Here is a 19,769-nt window from a genome sequence, read left to right on the forward strand (position 1 = left end):
CCGGCTGATTTTTTGATTTATTGTAGAGATGAGGTCTCGCTGCCCAGGCGGGTCACGAATTTTTTTTTTTTTTAAGCAGGATTTATTAAGAGGACAGAAAAGCTCTCACAGTGGGAGGAGACCCCAGGGGGTTGCCCAGTGCCCTGTATCTTAACTGCAGGGGTGGTCACACAGGTGTGTACATTTGTCAAAACTCATCCATAATTGTACACTTAAAATAGGTGGGTTTTATTGTATTACATCAATCAAACCTCAATAAAGTTGATCTTTAGAACTCTGCATGTGAGAGTACAGGCTGCTGGGTATGATGGCTCAAACCTGTAATCTTAGCACTTTGGGAGAGCCCAGGTGTTCAAGACCAACATGGGCAATTTGGTAAGACCTTGTCTCTACAATAAATCAAAAAATTACCCAGGTGTGGTAGCACGTGCCTATAGTTCCAGCTACTTGGAAGGCTGAGGTGGAAGGATCACCTGAGGCCAGCAGGTCGAGGCAGCCGTGGCTGTGAGCATGCCACTGTACTCCAGCCTGGACAACAGAGTGAGATTCCAACTCAAAAAAAAAGAAAGCACATTCATAAAATGAAGAGGTTCTGGGGATGACACTTACCAAAAATTACAATAATGGACAGCCTAATGTCTAATGTCTAGTTTGTTTTTTGAGATATGGTCTTGCTCTGTTACCCAGGCTGAAGTACAGTGGCACAATCCTGGCTCACCGCAGCCTCAACTTTCTAAGCTCAGGTGATCCTTCCACCTCAGTCTCCTGAATAGCTGGGACTACAGACACATACCATCATGCCCAGCTAATTTTTTAATTTTTTGTAAGGATGAGGTCTCACTATGTTGCCCAGACTGGTCTTAAATTCCTGGGCTCAAGTGATCCTTCTGCCTCGGCCTCCCAAAGTGCTGGGATTATAGGCGTGAGCCACCACAACCACCCTAATGTCTAGGTTTTTTGTTTTTTGTTTTGAGTCAGAGTCTTACTCTGTCACCCAGGCTGGAGTGCAACCTCAACCTGCTGGGTTCAGATGATCCTTCTACTTTATTCTACCAAGTAGCTGGAATTACAGGCACGCACCATCACGCCCGACTAATTTTTTATTTATTGTAGAGACGAGCTCTTGCCATGTTGCCCAGGCTGGTCTCAAACCCGTGGGCTCAGGCAATCCTCTCATCTCCACCTCCCAAAGTGCTGGGATGACAGGAGTGAGCCACCATGCTGGGCCCTAATGTCTATTTTAATAGATACACTCATTCACAAGATGCTAGCCCTGGGTTGGGCCCAGGAAGTGACAGCGAAAGCCACACAGACACAGCCTCGCCCTCCAGAGGACTGCCTGACCAGGAGAGATGATAAGACCAGATGGAGAGCCACTCGAAGGGCTAGGAGAGTGCCCCGGGGTCCCACCTGGACAGGCAAGGACAGAGGCCACCAGGACACCTCTGCCTTTCACTCTCCCCACAGTAGGCCAAACGTTTCCACCCACTGTGGTGCAAGATAACTACTTGGCTGGCAATTCAATGCACTTATATTTTTACTTTAAGTAGTGAATAATAATGTCAGGACTTGGAAACAATTTGGTACTCCTCCATATATGCATTTATTGTAAAAATATAATAGCATTCAGGCAAAAAAAAATTTAGCCTGTTCATACTCTGATTCCCCAAACACAATTTAAACATATGTTCTCCCAATTTTTGTCCAAGTGGAGGCATATTTTGCATAGTATCACTCAAGCAGAACAGATTTTTTGAAAATAGAAATTCATGTTGGCATTTTGCAACTTAATTTCTGTCATTCGCTCCTCTCTAGCTGTAGTTACTAGTACTGACCAACAGCAATAACCACCAAAAAAGAGAAAACACAAGCATGAAATGAAATTTTTTCCAAGTTAAGCATATATTTGCCTGAATGTCTACTATGAGGACTGTGTTGCCAGTCATACTATAAAAGGTCAACTGCTGAATAAACACACACAGCAAAGTCCAGGAGGTGGAGAAAACCCCACCCTTCTGCCAGTCTTCCAATGGCAGAAGATGCCCTCACCCCTTCATTTCACTTAACAAAGTGTGCTAATAAGCACCCTCATTTCACAGATGAGGAAGCCAGAGATGAGTTAAAAAGCTGTTTACCTTCAAGTAATGAAAATGATAAGTTAGTAAATAAAAAGGGACCCTGTCCAGATTTATTTGTCACTTCTGGGCACTGGCAGACACACATTCAGCAAACATGTTCAATCCACTCGCTCACGAAGACAGAGTCAGTTTCCTGTTTAACAAAGATGTTTTATGTCTCTGGCAATAAAATGTAGGCAAGACTCAAACTGTGTCTGAACACTAGTTATATCTTTGGGGGGGGTTGTTTTGTTTTTGTTTTTGTTTTTTGAGTTGGAGTCTCACTCCGTGGCCCAGGCTGGAGTGCAGTGGCACACTCACGGTCACCCCAGTGTCGATCTGCTGGACTCCGGCAATCCTTCCACCTCAGCCTTCCAAGTAGGCAGAACTACAGGTGCACACTACCATGCCCAGCTAAATTTTGATTTATTGTACAGACGAGGTCTCACCATGTTGCCCAGACTGATCTCAAACCTGTGGGCTCAGGTAATCCTCTTCCCTTGGCCTCCCAAAATGCTGGGATTACAGGCTGAGCCACCGCACCTGGCCCAGTTATATCATAAGACGTAAGACAGTCGGGTGTGGTGGGTCATGCCTGGAATCCTGGTCTGGGCAACATACCAAGACCCTAGCTCTAATCTAAAAAATAAAATTTAGCTGAACATGGTGGCTCATGCCTGGAATCCCAGCACTTTGGGAGGTGGAGGCGAGAGGACTGCCGGAGCCCAGGGGTTCCAGATCAGCCTGGGCAATTTGGCGAGACCTCATCTTTACAATAAATCAAAAAATCAGCCGGGCATGGTAGTGCATGCCTGTGGTTCCAGCAGCTTAGAAGGCTGAGGCAGAAGGATCACCTGAGCCCAGCAGGTGGAGGCTGTGGTGGCTGTGAGTGTGCCACTGCACTCCAGCCAGGGTGACAGAACGAGACTCTGACTCAAAATATGATAATAATGATAAAATAAGAATAAATAAATAAAATTTAAAAAAAAACTAAAAAGATCGGGTGTGGTAGCTCACACCTGTAGTTCCAGCACTTTGGAGGCTAAGCAGGGAAGAATGCTTGAGCCCAGGAGTTTAAGACCAGCCTGGGCAATATAGTGAGACTTTGGTCTCTACCAAAAAATTTTAAAAGTTAGCCAGGCATGATAGCACACACATCTATAGTCCCAGCTACTCAGGGGGCTGAGGTGGGAGGATAACTTGAGACCAAGAGTTTGAGGCTTCGGTGAACTGTGATCATGCCACTGTACTCCAGCTTAAGCAACAGAGTGAGACCCCAATTTAAGAAAAATTAAGTTAGAAAGTTTAAAAAGAAGTAAAACATTAAAGTGCTGGAATTTGAAAGAGAATGTCATTACACTGAACAGTAAGATCCCTGCTCCCTGGATACACTGACTGATTCATCCCTATAATCAAGATGGCAGATCTAAAATGAATGAATGATTGTTCTTTACAAGAAATTCAAAAGAGCAGCCACTTCAGTGACTTCCACGGGTGGCCGTTCAGTACTAGGACACAAAGGGGAAGCTGTGTTAACTGCCTTTTTCTCAGTCTTTAATCAAATGGGTACAAATTCTAAGATTATAACTTGATGAGATTTTTTTTTTTAAGTTGGAGTCTCACTCTGTCACCCAGACTGGAGCGCAGTGGCATACTCCTGGCCACCGCAGCCTTGACCTGCTGGGCTCCAGTGATCTTTCCGCTTCAGCCTCCCAAGTAGGTGGAACTACAGGCACACACTACCACGCCCAGCTAATTTTTGATTTATTGTAGAGATGAGGTCTCGCCAAGTTGCCCGGGCAGGTCTCAAGCCTGTGGGCTCAGGCAACCCATTCAACTTGGCCTCCCAAAGTGCTGGATGACAGGTTGAGCCATCAAGCCCAGCCAACTTGATGAGATTTAAAAGAAAATAGCCCCGTGCACAGGCGCCCACTGGGACTGACCCCGTGTATGCTCAGGCTGTAGCCACCAACCTCACAATAGCACCCCTCTGATCACAGAACCCCTCGGGTTCCAGGTAATGCCTTTCTGGTTTTTCAAGCCTCTTTACATCCTCAGACTTTCTACCCAATAGCAGCAGGAAGATAGTTATAGATTCTACCCCAAAATGGTCATTTTAAAAATACCAATAAAACTGGTCAGAACAAACAGTAGCCTCTTGATTTTCTCAAATAGCTAGGTGTGGGGTTATGCCACAGGTAAGGGCTTTCCTCCATGGGGCCTGGCTCTAACTCCCATAGCCCTGTTAGAGTTTTTTTTGTTTGTTTGTGTGTGTGTTATTTTGAGTAGGGGTCTCACTCTGTTGCCCAGGCTGGAGTGCAGTGGCACGCTTACAGTTTACAGTAGCCTCTATCTCCTGGGCTCATGGGACTATAGGTGCATGCCACCACATCAGCTAACTTTTAAAATATTTTGTAGAGATGAGGTCTCGCTATGTTGTCCAGGCTGGTCTCGAACTCCTGGGCTCAAGCACCTCCCAAAGTGCTGGGATTACAGGTGAGAGTCACCACACCTGGCCCAGTCTTTTATTATAATGTTGGGGTGCTTTCAGCTTCAGGGTCAGGCCTCAGGACACAGAATCTCTCTGACCTTCTCCTGCCCTCCTTTCATCGGTCCCAAGGCAAGACTCAATTCTTCCCCTGCCTTCTGATTGTGGGTTTTAAGAGTCTCCCCAAAGAAGGTCCCACCCTCTGCCTGGAGGAAGGAATGTTGAGGTCCCAAAGTTTCAATAAACCCAAGCGGATTAGTTTCTGAGAGCCAGACACGTGAGGCTCCTGGAGGGTGGCACCCCCAGGGAGGGCATGGAAGCTCCGCACCTTCCCCATGACCAGTTCTATGCATCACGTCATCTGCATCCTTTATAATAAACTGAGAAATGGGTTTCCTGGAATTCTGGGACCTGCTCCGGCAAATTAATTGCACCCAACATTAGGATCATAAGAACCCCAACTTGGACTTGTGACTGGTGTGGTGGCGTCTTGGGACTGAGTCCTCACCCTACGGGATCTGACACGGTCTCCAGGTAGACAGTGCAAGAACTGAGCTGGAGGACACCCAGCCAGCATCCGCTGCCTGGGAATGGAGAGAAACCCTCACACGTGGTCACAGGAGTCTCGTGTTGATGCCTGCTGTGGTGTGAGGCAGAGGGAGAAACACGGGGGGTTTTTCCCCAAGAACTAGAAGCGTTTCCTGATAGATGGAAATCAAAGCAAACAGAAATCTGCAGGTCCATCATCCTTCCCACAGCATGGCTGTGCCCTCTTCCTGCCATGCCATGCCACGCCACACGTACCATTTGCCGAAGGGCCTGGGCTTTCAAAAGAGCACCTATGGCCATACGCAGCTGCCCAATGACCCCAGCCTAGCGCCAGCCCAAGAGCCACGAGTGCACCACCCCAGCTCACCAGGAGAGGCAGTCCTTGAGGGCAGTGTAGTAGGGGAACCTGGAAACCACACAGACCGCGAAGGGCACAAAGAAGCCCGAGGAGCTTACGGCTGGCCACGATGGTTCCCAGTGTGCTTTGCCGTTGTAGAAGCAGTATTCCTCCTGGGGGAAAAGCAGCAACACGTTCACTTCCCCATCCCGGCACCTCCAGTACCTGTTTTCCATCACATGGGCATTTCAGCACAGAGCGAGGCTGCAGAAGCCGAGAGTCCCACACACGCCTGGCTATGCTCCCCACTGGTGTTGCTGCCATGTCCAAGCCAGCACCGGCCTTCTAGTCAGCATCTTCAGGGCCCTGCACAAAGATGACAAGACGCATCCCTGCCCTGGAAGAGCTTACGACCTTGGGATAAGGAGGCATGCAGGATTAGAACACAGCAAGACCCAAGACAAGATAGATAGTGGGATTCTGCTTAAATGGGGCGGTGGGAGGAGGGTAATGCAGCGGCCACGCAGGGGAAGCAGCATCTACATGTGCCTGGGAGCCTGATGGGCATCACAGACTTGGAGAATGGAGCAGAAGGGCCTCAGCCTGGGGGTTCCAGAAGGCACCGTGCACCCCAGAACTTAACAAGTGGCACCATATTTGAGGCTCACAAACGGGACCCCAGAAGGGGGTTGTTTGTTGGGGTTTTTGGTAGGGATGGAGGGGGGTGATGATAGCTTCGGTCTGGGGACTTTTCAAATTTGAGGTATAGTAAGACGCCCGGGCCAAGGGAGACACCCAAGAAACGGTCAGCTACGTCCTTTGTTTATCCAGCCACATTTAATGACTGTCCACTGCTCTGCAGTCACTCTGCTCGAGTTCAACCCCTGACTGTGGCGTGACCTGGGGCAAGTCACCTAAACCCTCTGTGCCACCATGTCCTCATCTGTATAGGGGGTGATACTAACAGTTCCCAGCCTCATTTGCTGTGATAAGGATTAAATGAATTACCACACACAAAGCGCTTAGGGCCACGCCTGGTCCTGAGCTGCTTGTTCGTCTGGTGGCAGCTGCTGTTAGGACAGTCAGGAAGGAGCTGGAGTTACAGACACAATATGATTCCTACCTTCAAATCATGTAGCATCAATAGAAAGACTGAACAGAGCATAGGAGAAGGCTGTGTCTGAGCCTTAGATATAACAGTCATCCAAACACATGGTGAAGAAAGAGGTGAAGCAGTGTGGGCCAGGGAACACCCCAAACTACATAGCCGCTGGGAGCACAGGGGAAGGGGCCAGGCATGCCCCTGACAGGCAGGTGAACAGGAATAGTGGCATCTGGTATATCAGCCTCCCAAGTAATTGGGACTACAGGCATGTACCACCATGCCCGGCTTACTTTTATTTTTTGTACAGACAAGTTCTCACTATGTTGCCCAGGCTGATTTCGAACTCCTAGCCCCAAGTTGTCTTCCCAACTCAGCCTCCAGAGTAGCTGAGTATACAGGCGTGTACCACCATGCCCTCCATGTACCCATACTTCTACTAAAAAAGAAAAAAATCACCCAGGCTCTGACAATTCAGTACAGTCACTCTGCTGCATGAACTCACTGACATACTCTCATAAAGCACCAGGTGCCTAAACAAAGGCCAGTGGTTCACCCTCTGTTTCTGATAGCTCTCTGGCAGTACGAAGCCCTCTGGCAGTACGACAGCCCTTGAGGCCTGTCATTGCCCCCATAAGCACTGCAAAGTCCAGCTGGTTCCCACTCATAAACATGTGATGAGCGTAACGTGCTTGCAAATTCTGAACCCAAGTACCTTGCACAGAAGACAAGCGGTGGAAACGACTCGCATGTCCAGCAATAGATAAGTGGGTAAGAAAAATGTAGTCCATCCACACAATGTAATGATACTCAGCCATAAAAAACAATGAAGCCAAGCACGGTGGCTCACACCTGTAATCCCAGCACTCTGGGAGGCTGACGTGAGAGGAATGCTTGAGCCCAGGAGCTCGAGACCAGCCTAGACAACACAGCCAGACCTCGTCTCTACAAGAAACCAAAATATTAGCCAGGTATGGTGGTTCGTGCCTGTAGTACCAGCTACACGGGATGCTGAGCTGGAAGGATCACCAGAGTCCAAGGGGTCAAGGTTGTGATCACACCCCTGCACTCCAGCCTGGGCAACAGAGTGAGACTCTGACTCAAAAACAAAACAAAACAAGCCATGAAGCACTGACTGACACATGCCACAATGTGGATAAGCCTCATTCGGTGCTAACTGAAAGAAGCCACATATTGCATGATTCCATTGACATGAAATATCCAGAACAGACAAATCCATAGAGACACAGAACAGATTAGTGGTTGCTGGGTCTGGAAGAGACAGAGTGGAGGGGTGAAGGCTTCATAGGTATGAAATTTTAGGGGGTGATGGAATGTTTTCAAACTAGACATTGGTGGTAGGTGTACAACACTGGGGATGCATTTAATGAATGACTCTGAATTGCATACTTTAAAATGGTGAATGCTATTTTACGTGTATGTCACAATAAAAAAAATCTAGGCCACGTGCAGCGGCTCACACCTGTAATCCCAACAATTTGGAGGCCAAGGTGGGAGGATTGCTTGAGCCCAGAAGTTTGAAACTGGCCGAGACAGCATAGCAAGACTTCACGTCTACAAAAAGATAAAAAATTTAGCTGGGTGCGGTGGAGCATACCTGTAGTGCCAGCTACTCAGGAGAGCCAAGGCGGGAGGAGGATCACTTGAGCCCAGGAGTCTGAGGCTGTAGTGAGCGGTGATCATGCCACTACACTCCAGCCTGGGCCACAGAGTGAGACCTTGACTCCAAAAAAAAAAAATCTAAACCTAACTTCAGAAGGAATAAAGGAGCCACCTACATGCAGGGGTCGGTAGTACTGGGCCACCACACCGTAGGTCCTGTTCCCGCAGAAGTCGGTCAGCACCAGGAAGTGGACACAATCCTCCTTTGGTTCAGAGGCCACGCACACGCCCCCTGCAGGCAGAAGAAGAAAATTTTTTTTTTTTGAGTTGGAGTCTCACTCTGCTGCCCAGGTTGGAGTGCAGTGGCACGCTCACAGCCACCACAGTATCGACCTGCTGGGCTCAGGCATCCTACCACCTCCGTCTTCCAAGTAGCTGAAACTACAGGAGTGCGCCACCACACCCGGCTAATTTTTGGATTTACTGTAGAGGTGAGGTCTCACCAAGTTGCTAAGGCTGGTCTCAAACCCATGAGCTCAGGCAATCCTCTCACCTCGGCCTCCCAAAGTGCAGGCATCATAGGCGCGAGTTACCATGCGTGGTCTGAAGAAAAGAATTTGATTCTGTCCATGTGGCCTGGGCTATCCATGAATCAATTTTTTTTTCACAGCATCCAGAACACGCCTGCCCATCTCCAGTTATCAGCGGCACCTTGGTGTCCAAGAGGTGTTCATTCTTCCCATCAATGCCTCTGACCAGCTCTGCCTCCCAGAGTCCTTCCCCAGCATAGCAATTTCTTTACATTCCCTCTGTGCTCTGAAGCACTTAGTGAATGAACATGCGGACCACATAGATACTCAGAGCCATGGCTAAATCCTCAGGGCATGCCCAGAGGCCAGCGGCAGTGTATCCTGGGTATAGCAGCATATCCCACACCTGTCCCTGGTTTATAATCCCTGTGACCAGGAAATGGTATCAAGCTCTTGATGGTCACTATGAGAGGTACTTATGCCAAGTCCCTAATCTGAGTTCCCTACATCAGCCGTTTTTACATTTCTTAAGACCAGCAGAAAAAATAAAGCCCGTTAAACTCTCAAGCTTGGGAACTAAACGCAAGCCTGTGCTTCTTGTTCCAGCAAAACAGAAAACAGGAGGAGGGGTGAGGCCCAGTGTCTCATGCCTATAACCCCAGCACTCTGGAGGCAGAAGCAGCAGGATCGCTTGAGCCCGGGAGTTTGAGTACAGCCTGGACAACATAGCAAGAGCCTGTCTCTACAAAAAAAATTAAAAATTTAGCTGGGTGTGGTGGCATACAGCTGTTGTTCCAGCTACTTGGGAGGCTGAGGTGGGAGGATCGCCTGAACCTAAGAGGTCGAGGCTATGGTGAGCTGGGATTGTGCCACTGTACTCCAGCCTGGGTGACAGAGTGAGACCTGAAACAAACAAACAAAAAAAGAAAACTAAATCCTACAATCCGACAGGAGAGCCAGCAAGGGTTCCCTGGCCCAGCCATACTTTCTACTGTCCTTGGACTTCTGGAAACAGACCGCTGTGGGTGGCCAGCAGCATGGAGCCAACCTTGTTCTGCCCAATGGACCCCACCTGGGAAGCACAGCTGGGGCAGGGCAAGGAGGTCCACACCACCCGGGATGGTGACATCTTCAGGATCCGGCACTTTGGGAGCCCCTGGGAGGCCCTTCCACTGCTCCAGCCTGGGCTTCTCCCTCTTCTTTCTGAAGGAGCGCCTTCGGGTCTTTCCGAGCATAGCACACTGGGCATTGGCCATCTGACTGTCCTCTTTACTGATAAAAGGAGGCACAAAAACGGACAGAACCTCTGGATCAAGAGAAGAAAGATTTCTGACTCCCTTCTTCTGAGCAACCTAAAATATGCAAAAAAAAAAAAAAGTTACTGCAATGGCATCAGCTCTTAATCTGGACTCTCTGGCTAAACATCTCCATTCATTTCTTTGTCTCCCTCCATACCCATAAGCACCTGTGGTTTTGCACCATCCCTTAAAGAAAAGCCAGTGCCAGTGGCTTTTCCCACCAAGGCTCCTGACAGAAGGCTTCTGTTAGGAACTTCCCAGGCCCTGTGTTCAGGCAAGTCTCAAAGTCTCCTGGAGTTGGCTCCTGGAATGTAAACACTGAGAGCAGCGTCTGGCCTCCCTCACATGAAGCACTGCAGTCTTGGCCCAGCTCACTGCAGCCTCAACCTCCTGGGTTCAGGTGATCCTTCCACCTCGGCTTCCTGAGTAACTGGGACAATAGACACACGCTACCAAGCCTGGCTAACTTTTTTGATTTTTGTAGAGATGAGGTCTCACTATGTTGCTAAGGCTGGTCTCGAACTCCTGGGCTCAAGTGATTCTCTTGCCTCAGTCTCTCAAAGTACTGGGATTACAGGTGTGAGCCACCACACCCGGCCCGAGTTTCCCTTTCAAGGGCTGAGTGCAGGGAAGACAACGTTGGCCAAGGACTCAGCCCAATGGGGCTGCCAGGAGCCCCACGGGCACAACTGCACACCCTTTTCTGGGGGGGGGGGCAGACACAGTGAAAGTTCTGCATATCATCAACCCTCCGACACACAGTCACCAGCGCTACACCCTCCATGCCAGCCAGGCAGGTGCTGCATTCCTGCCAGTCACCACTGTCCTGTGCAGATGGACAGAGGAGTAAGAAAAATCACCAGTGAACACAGAAGGAGGAGGCGGCCCTTCCTTGACACAGAAGGAGGACACCACCCCTTGAATCAATAAAAGAGGGGTGCTGGACCTCAATTCTTTTCAACTTTAACTAGGTACAACATTTTATGGTTTTTTGGTTTGTTTGTTTTTTTACTTTTTATCTTTCCATTCTTCTCCAAAATAATATAAAGAACAGGGGCTGTCCCTTCCATCTTTTTTCTATCCACTATGATGCCTTATACAGTTCTCATTACAGAGTCGGGACTAAGCAAACATCACTGCCAGGCTGGTTTCAGGTCTTTCAAAGAAGAAGAACTAGATGCCATGTGTGAGCGAGGAGGAAGGAGTTTAGGGCGACGCTGGCAGAAACAGCGAGTCAGAAGCAGGGGGCTCTGGGTTCAAAAGACGTGGACAGAAGTAGTGGCCGGGCAGGGTGGGGAGGGGGTAATCAAGGGTCTTTGAGGAACATTAGAAAGGACAGTTATGTCACCCAGAGAAGTGGACCTTGGGCAACAGAAAAGAAATAGCCAACACTCAGCATTCCAATAAGAATCAGCAGAACTCTTACACTGAAGGGATTTACACAGTAGCAGCATTTTCCATTAGCAAGTATGTGCCAAGCTCTAGATGACCATGTGTGCTATATCAACCAAACTCAGTCAAAAATTTCTTTATGTTTGGGGAAAATAATTTAATCCAGTAGGAACCAAATCCAAACATGGGAAATCCATATTACTGTACAATTTAAAAGTTTTAGTAAGCCGGGTGCGGTGGCTCATGCCTGTAATCCTAGCACTTTGGGAGGCGGACGTGAGAGGATTGCCTGAGCTCAGGGATTCATGATCAGCCTGGGCAAAGTGGCAAGACTTTGTCTCTATAATAAATCAAAAAATTAGCTGGGCATAGTGGCGTGTGTCTGGAGTTCCAACTACTTGGAAGGCTGAGATGGTAGGATCACCTGAGCCCAGGAGGTCAAGGCTGTGGTAGCCATGAGCATGCCACTGCATTTCAGCCTGGGTAACAGAGTGAGACTCCAACTCAAAAAAGAAAAAAAAAAAAAGCTTTAGTGTATCACGAATGAAAGGAATCCATTTGGCCAGGTGTGGTGGCTCACACCTTTAATCCCAGAGTACTTTGGAAGGCCAAGACAGGAGGATCACTTGAGCCCAGGCGTTCAAGTCCAGCCTGGGCAACATAGCAGGACCTCGACTCTACAAAAAAATCAAAAAATTAGCCAGGTGGTGGTGGTGTACCAGGCTATAGTCCCAGCTACTTGAGACGCTGAGGTCGGAGGATCACTTGAGCCCAGGAAGTCAAGGCTGTAATGAGTTGTGATCATGCCACTGCACTCCAGCCTAGGAGGCAAAATGAGACCTCAACTCTAAAACAAAAAGAAAGAAAGGAATCCACTTCTTCAATTATATGAAACCATCTCTAAAACTTTCCTAACAGAATTTGACGGTTCTGGCCTAATGAAATCTAAAACGATGCTGTCTATTTCTTCCTCACATAAAAAATTATACCTGTAAATATGGAAGGTCCATCACCATATTGCAAGATCACAGTCACAGGAGCAAGCGAGTGGGCTGCCCCTGCTCCTGGAACTTTCCTGGTCCCACCTCCCTCCTGGTCTATCCCTCCAGCTGCTCCTTTGTGGCCTCCTGCAGGCCCTTCTCAGTACTGGGTACGGGCTGAGACCACCAGGCCTGGATCCCTGGCCAGTCCTCCAGACGATCTCGGCACTCACACGGCTGCCTCCACAGCCCCCAGTGGACAGCCCGAGTCCTGCTCCCAACTCAGACCCCTGTCCAGTCCCAGGCTCTCCCCAGTGGCCTCCCGACACACCCGCTGCATCTCAGGGGTCCCTGATCCCCCCACCTACATTCTCCTCCCGATGAAAGCAGCACAGTGCAGGTTTCTGGAGCTGGGACTCCAGCCCTGAGGCCCCGTCTCCCTCACACCCACCTGTAAACCCACACTCCCAGGTCACTGCTCTTAGAAGACCTCAACAACCAGCGTGCCACTGTGCCATCCGTATCACTTTGCAAACCGAGCACCTGCGTGGCCCATGGCTCAGAGCAGGTGCAGGTTAACCGGAGCAAAGCCTCAAAGGTTCCTGCCAGGGTAAGAAGGAATATGCTTCTTCCCACCCAGCCTGGGCTCCCCACCTGCATCCACATCCACTCTCCCAAAGAGGGGCATCTCCTGGCTGACAACAGAATACACCCTTCATGGGTCCAGCCCGGCCGACCTATTGAGGTGCCTCCACAATACTGAAAAAAGCATGCTGGTTTCTTCCCATCATTCCTACGTCTTCCCATGTGCATGCATATGTGTGCATGCGGTGGGACAGTGTGCCCCTGAGCAGCACGCTGGCCCGCTCCTCAAGCCAGAGTGTCCCCAAAGCCAAGCACGACGAAACCCTCTTTGGGACGCACAGCACTTCGGCAATGACCGTCCCCACTTCGCCCCCTTCACTGGGCCTGGCATACCCAAAACCCTCGGGGCTCCACCTGCATACTCCACAGACCACTGGCCCCTCACACTCACCAGGGAGGGCCTTCCCACCCCAAAGGCAGGACAACAGGCTCCCCCAGACCTCCATCGTCACCTCCTGGTGATGCTGCCCTGGCCAGTGGTACTGCCTCACCTCCTGAGTTGTGGAAGCGGGTGGGACAGAGATTGTTTGGTAGTCCTCTGTCCCACAGGTAACAGAGAAGACAGCCCTTAGGTGAGGTTGGTCCTCCGTTCATACTCCTGGCACTTGGTGGCCTCTTAGAGGCACACTCAGTCTGCACTGAATATTGATGATCACACTAGAAGAATCAACACACCACCTGTCACTCCTCTAATTCTCTTTAGTCGCTTTATTTTTTATTTATTTATTTATTTTTTGAATTGGAGTCTCACTCTGTCGCCCAGACTGGAGTGCAGTGGCCGCTCCCAGCCACCGCAGCCTCGACCTGCTGGGCTCCAGTGATCCTTCCACCTCAGCCTTCCAAGTAGCTAGAACTACAGGTGTGCACTACCATGCCCAGCTGATTTTTGATTTATTGTAGAGATGAGGTCTCGCCAAGTTGCCCAGGTGGGTCTCGAACCCGCGGGCTCAGGCGATCCACTCACCTCAGCCTCCCAAAGCGCGGAATTACAGGCTGAGTCACCGAGCCTGGCTTTATTTTTTATTTTAATTTTTATTTTATGAGTAGGAGTCTCACTCTGTTGCCCAGGCCAGAATGCAGTGGCACACTTAAGGCCACTGCAGCCTCGACCTGCTGGACTCAGGGGATCCTTCCACCTCAGCCTTCCAAGCAGTTGGAACTACAGGCACACATCACCACACCCAGCTAATTTTTGTGATTTATTGTAGAAATGAGGTCTCGCCAAGTGCCCAGGCTGGTCTCGCACCAGTGGGCTCAGGCAATCCTCTCACCTCGGCCTCCCAAAGTGCTGGAATTACAGGCGTGAGCCACCGCAGACAGCCTCTTTAGTCACTTTAAATGTTGTGGCCCAAATCCGACCCACTTGGCATCCAGCAGTACATCACACATCTGCTTTTTTCTCAAAATGGAAATTCCCCGTTGTCTTTTCTAAATGGATAATACAATCTCATTTTTGCAAATAAATATAGAAATAATAAAGGAAATGTAACAGAAAGGAAAGGCCCTCCCAGGACTCCATGACTCAAAGGTAACTTGCTTTGCACAGCATGGGATATATCTTTCCATTTTTTAAAAAAAATTTTTAAATTTAAAGATATGGGTTACAATTCAGGGCTAGGTATACAAATGTTCATTACGCAGGTACCCTTGTTGATGAGGTGTGCTCCCCCCATAGTTTCCCACTACTGCCAATCCCTTTCTTATAGTATTAAGATAACTGTTCAAGGTCCGCTTAGGAGTGAGAACATATGGTACTCTGTTTCTTTGTTTCTGTGATAGATCACTGAGTATGACATCTTTCCATTTTTATACACGCATAAGCTTATAATTTTGTTTCATAAATGCATTCATCCTATTTAAACAGTTCCGGCCATGCATGGTGGCTCACACCTGTGATCCCAGCAATTTGGGAAGCTGAGGCGAGGATTCCTTGAGCCCAGGAGTTTGAGGGCATCCTGGGCAACCCAGCGAGACCTTGCCTCTACAAAAAAATTAAAAATAGAAAATTAGCAGGGCATGGTGGCACACGCCTACAGTCCCAGCTACCCGGGAAGCTAAAGCAAAAGGATCCCCTGAGTCCAGAAAATCAAGACTGTTTTAAACTACAGGGTGTGGCTGTCCTTCCTGCTCAGTGCTGTGTGGTGTCACAGTGCAATGATTCAGTAGTGTATCTACCCAGTCCCCTTTGGAGAGACATCCGGGTGGCTCTCATGTCTTCACCACGCCAGACAAAGTCACGAGGAATAGTCTCATCGATACACATCCTACTCTTGCATTAGAACAAATTCCTGAAAGTCAAAGTCCTGGATCAAGAGTGTCTGCAGGTTACTTTGTGACCTGTTGCAGTTGTCCCTCACTGCCAGGTCCAGAGAGGTGCCTTCCCGCGGACTTTACCAGTGCAGACACTCTCAATCACCCCTGCCAGTCCTAGCCAGGAGCTGACAGTCATTTCCCGCTCTTCTATCCCAGATGCTGACTTTGGTTTTGTTTTGAGTTGGAGTCTCACTCTGTCACCCAGGTAGGAGTGCAGTGGCACACTGCGCTCAGCCACGGCAGCTTCGACCTGTTGGGCTCGGGCAAACCCTCCGCCAGTCTTCCAAGTAGCTAGAACCACAGGCATGCACTACCACGCCCAGCTAATTTTTTGATTTAGTGTGGAGATGAGGTCTCGCCATGTTGCCCAGGCTGGACTCGAACCCCTAGGCTCAGGCAATCCTTTCGCCTCGGCCTCCCAAAGTGCTGGGATTATAGGCTTGAGCCACCACACCCGGCCTGAAATTTAACTGAAATTAAATGAAGTTTCTCAGCCTCACTAGCCACACTCCAAGCATTCAGTAGCCCTAGGTGGCCAGTGGCTACTATACTTGTCAGCACAGACAAAGAATACTGTCTGCCATTATCCAGGAAAGTCTGTTGGCCATTGCTGTTCTAGAAAATGAAAGTCAGGATGGTCTCCATTAAAAACCATAACAAGACGGGCGCAGTGGCTCATGCTTGCAATCCTAGCTCTTTGGGAAGCAGAGGCGAGAGAATTGCCTAAGCCCAGGGGTTCAAGACCAGCCTGGGCAACTTGGCAAGACCTTGTCTCTACAAAAAATAAAAAAATTGCCAGCTGTGGTGGTGCACCTTTGTAATTCCAGCTACTTGGAAGGCTGAGGTAGAAGGTTCGCCTGAGCCCAGTAGGTTGAGGCTGCGGTGGCCGTGAGTGTGTCATTGCACTCAAGCTGGGTGATAGAGTGAAACTCCTATACAAACATAAATAAATAATAAGACGGATGCAGTGGCTCACACCTGTAATCCTACACTTTGGGAGGTGGGGGTGAGAGAACTGCCTGAGCCCAGAGGTTCGAGACCAGCCTGGGCAACTTGGTGTGAACCTTGTGTCTATAACAAGTCAAAAAAAATTAGCCAGGCGTGGTGGTATGCATCTGTAGTTCCAGCTACTTGGAAGACTGAGGCAGAAGGATCGACTGAACCCAGAAGGTCGTGGCTGCACTCTAGCCTGGGTGACAAGAGTGAGATTCCAACTCAAAAAAGAACAAACCAAAACAACGTACTTTCACATGCAAGAAGTCACAGGTGACCTACCCTATGGAAGGAGCTCTGAGCACTTTCTACCACTCTGATGGGATTTATGATGGATCCCTTCAAACCCTAGTCTAGTCTCCATACAACCAACAACAGGGGGATATAGCCTTTCTATAGTAAAGCGGTGTAACTTTACTATACTAAACCAGAATAACTCACATGGGAATTGACCCACATTCTTGAATTCTTTGTCATTAGTCCCAGTGAAACAAACACCACCCTGCCTATCTAGGAAATAAAACTAAAAGGGCCTGGGAATATACCTGGAAGAAATCAAATCACTCTATAAAAAAGATAACTGCACGTGTATGTTTATCACAATGTTGTTCACAGTAGCAGCCATGCTGCCCATCAAAAGAGGACTGGATAAAAAAAATGTGGTACCTATACATGATGGAATATTACGCAGCCATAAAGAAGGACAAACTCATGAACTTCACAGCAACCTGTGTGGACTTAGAGTCTATAATACTGAGTGATATATCCCAGAAACAAAAGAACTGGCTATCACATGTTCTCACTCATAAGCGAACCTTGAACAATTATCGTAATACTATAAGAAAAGGATTGGCAGTAGTGGGAAACTGCCAGGTTGCGGGGGGAGGCGGGACTGGCAGTGGTGGGAATCTGCTGGGGGAGGGGGGATGAGGGGGGAGACACACCTCATCGACAAGGGTATCTATATAATGAACATTTGTATACCTAACCCTGAATTGTACCCCACATCTTTAAAATAAAAAGATTAAAAAAAAAAACAAAAACTGAAAGGGCATAGTTGGATATTTCTCATACCCCCGGGCTTCTGTTTTCATGTATCACCAAATAGAAATGCCTGAGCTACAGAGAAATGGTAATTCAAAAAGGTAAAAGTAAATATTATGAATTAATTAAAAAGTAAAAATTTTAAAAAGCCTTGGACATCTAAAATAGAACTGCTTTTTAAAAAAAAAAACTAACTAAATTAAATCATGTGTTTGGTTGATCGTAACATTAATGTTGACCTTAAAACTAGGATCACTCCAGGAGTTTAATCCATCACCTAAACTTTTTTTTTTTTTTTTTTTGAGTCAGGGTTTCACTCTGCCGTGAAGGCTGGAGTGCAGTGGCAGGATCACAGTTCACCACAGTCTCAGCTTCCTGGGCTCAGGGAATTCTCCTGCCTCCATTCCCAAAGTGCTGGGATTATAGGCATGAGCCACCGCACCTGTTTTGTTATTTTTTTTTTCCTAATCCTTCACTTTTTTCCTCTCCACCCTTTGCCAACCCCCTAACAGATTCAGAGTACAGAATAAAGAGGACAGACCTCATCTCTATAGAGAATCAAAACATTAGCCAGATGTGTTGCACATGCCTGTAGTCCCAGCTACTTGGGAGGCTGAGGCAAGAGGATCACCTAAGCCCAGGAGGCTGTAGTGGGCCATGATGGTGTCGCTACACTCCAGTTTGGGCCATAGAATGAGACCTCATCTCAAATAATAAAATAAATAAAGAGGACAAAAGTTCAAATACACAGTAGCAAACTGTCCATACTCTCACTTGGCCCCAGGAAAACGGAAAACAGGAAAATGTTGCAGCCTGTGGAGCTCAGGAAAATTAGTATTCGCAGATATTCCAGCTGATTCATCCTGGTCTCAAAAGACATGCCTCACCCAAAGCAAGGAACACACATGTTGCCACGGCCCCAGAAGCAAACACAGTCCACGGCTGAGACCACAACTGTAACCAGGTCATTTCCTATTCGAAGGAAAATGAGGTACCTTCTGACAAATTAGAGACAGGGAGACAACTGAAACCCATTTCCAAGGGTGGGCAGGGACAGAGGTCAGAGGGGTGCCCTGACATAACAGGTCAAAGAGAAAGAAATCTGGAGGGAAACACAGAAATCATTTCCATGTGAGTAACGCTTGTTCACTGAGGTCAAAGTTGGCTTTGTATGAAAGCCCAACTGTAGAAACTATTCAGAAGCTCACTGACATTCACTCGGTTGACTTTAGAAACATTTAACTTTCCATTCTTCGTTTTCCCTGGACAGCCCAGCATCATTTAAATACTCAGATGCCTCTCTCTGCCTTTCAGTATCGTCATCTGGAAAGAGACGAGGGACTTGCCCGGATGACTGGGCAGTGAAGTAGGGAAATGTCTCGGCAAAAGGACAGTTATGGTGCCACGGACATGCTGGGCTAGGAGAAAAGAGGGCCACAGACGGATCCCAAAGAAAGCCGGCGCTCCGGAGTTAAGAAAAGGAGAGTGCAGGGAAGAAGGAGAACGAGCATTTCCAAAACCGCGGCTTCCCCGGAGGAAAGGAGACGAAGTTGTCACTTTGGCCGCTGGGGTACAGAGAGGGGGAGGGACTAGGGGTTCCTGCAAGTGAGGAAAGCAGCGAGGCGGCATCCCAAAACGACCAGACGCAGGCCACCTGAAGCCGGTGGTTGCATGTAAAACGTAAAATCTCATTATTCTGCGCCCAGGACAGAACCCACCACTTGGAAGGTGTAAAGAGCGAAATCATCCAATCGGCTAATCGCAAGGAGGTGGCCCACTGGACCGTGAAGCCCCGGGGTTCCGCCGCGTCGTCTAGCTCAGCGCGTCTTCAGCACCTGCCGAGGTGGGGGCCCTCCGAGAAACGCCCAGGGGGCGCGGGCGCTTCTGCACGCAGCAACCCTGGGTGCAAGTCCGGGCCCCGCCCAGAGAGAGGCCCCCAGGGAGAGGAAGGGCAGGGAGGGCGCAGTCCCCGGGCCCGGCAGGCGGAGGCCCCGGTCTGGCTCGCGCGCCGTCCCTCCCCCAGCAGGCGCGCAGGGTGCCCGCCCGGGGGCCGGCTGGGCGCAGCCGTCGGAAGCCAGCGCCGGCCGCGTGGGGACACCCGGGCGCCCCCTCGGGACGCGCCAGGAGCCTGACCCTGCCCTCCGACGGTTGCCCCGGCTGCCGCCGCCCGGCCCGCGCTCCGCCTCAGTGTCCCCGCCGTCCCTCACCTGCTCCAGGCCGCGAAGGCTGTCCCGGGAGGCGCCCAGCAGCGCGCACAGCTCCAGCAGCCCCGAGGGCAGCGACAGGTGCTGCGGCGCGGCCTCCGCCATGGCTGCCCCGAGGCCCGCGGCGCGCGCCGCGCTCGGAACCTTCGGGCCG

At 49.4% G+C, this 19,769-nt stretch overlaps 1 protein-coding gene across 1 annotated transcript in view; it reads right to left on the reverse strand.

The window, feature by feature from the left end:
- Nucleotides 1–19,750, reverse strand: part of DENND3 (DENN domain containing 3) — a 79,091-nt gene extending 59,341 nt beyond the window's left edge. Inside the window, exons 1-4 of the mRNA XM_008073163.2 lie at nt 19,619–19,750; nt 9,819–10,098; nt 8,393–8,508; nt 5,522–5,664 (exon numbers count right to left, since the gene is read on the reverse strand). Coding sequence (XP_008071354.1) covers nt 5,522–5,664; nt 8,393–8,508; nt 9,819–10,098; nt 19,619–19,720 — 641 coding nt within the window. The 5' untranslated portion in view covers nt 19,721–19,750. The remainder of the gene's footprint in view (nt 1–5,521; nt 5,665–8,392; nt 8,509–9,818; nt 10,099–19,618) is intronic.
- Nucleotides 19,751–19,769: the final 19 nt, after the last annotated feature.

The sequence above is a fragment of the Carlito syrichta genome, unplaced genomic scaffold (genome assembly GCF_000164805.1).
Source record: "Carlito syrichta isolate Samal-C Ts95f unplaced genomic scaffold, Tarsius_syrichta-2.0.1 Scaffold315705, whole genome shotgun sequence".
Taxonomy (NCBI): domain Eukaryota; kingdom Metazoa; phylum Chordata; class Mammalia; order Primates; family Tarsiidae; genus Carlito; species Carlito syrichta.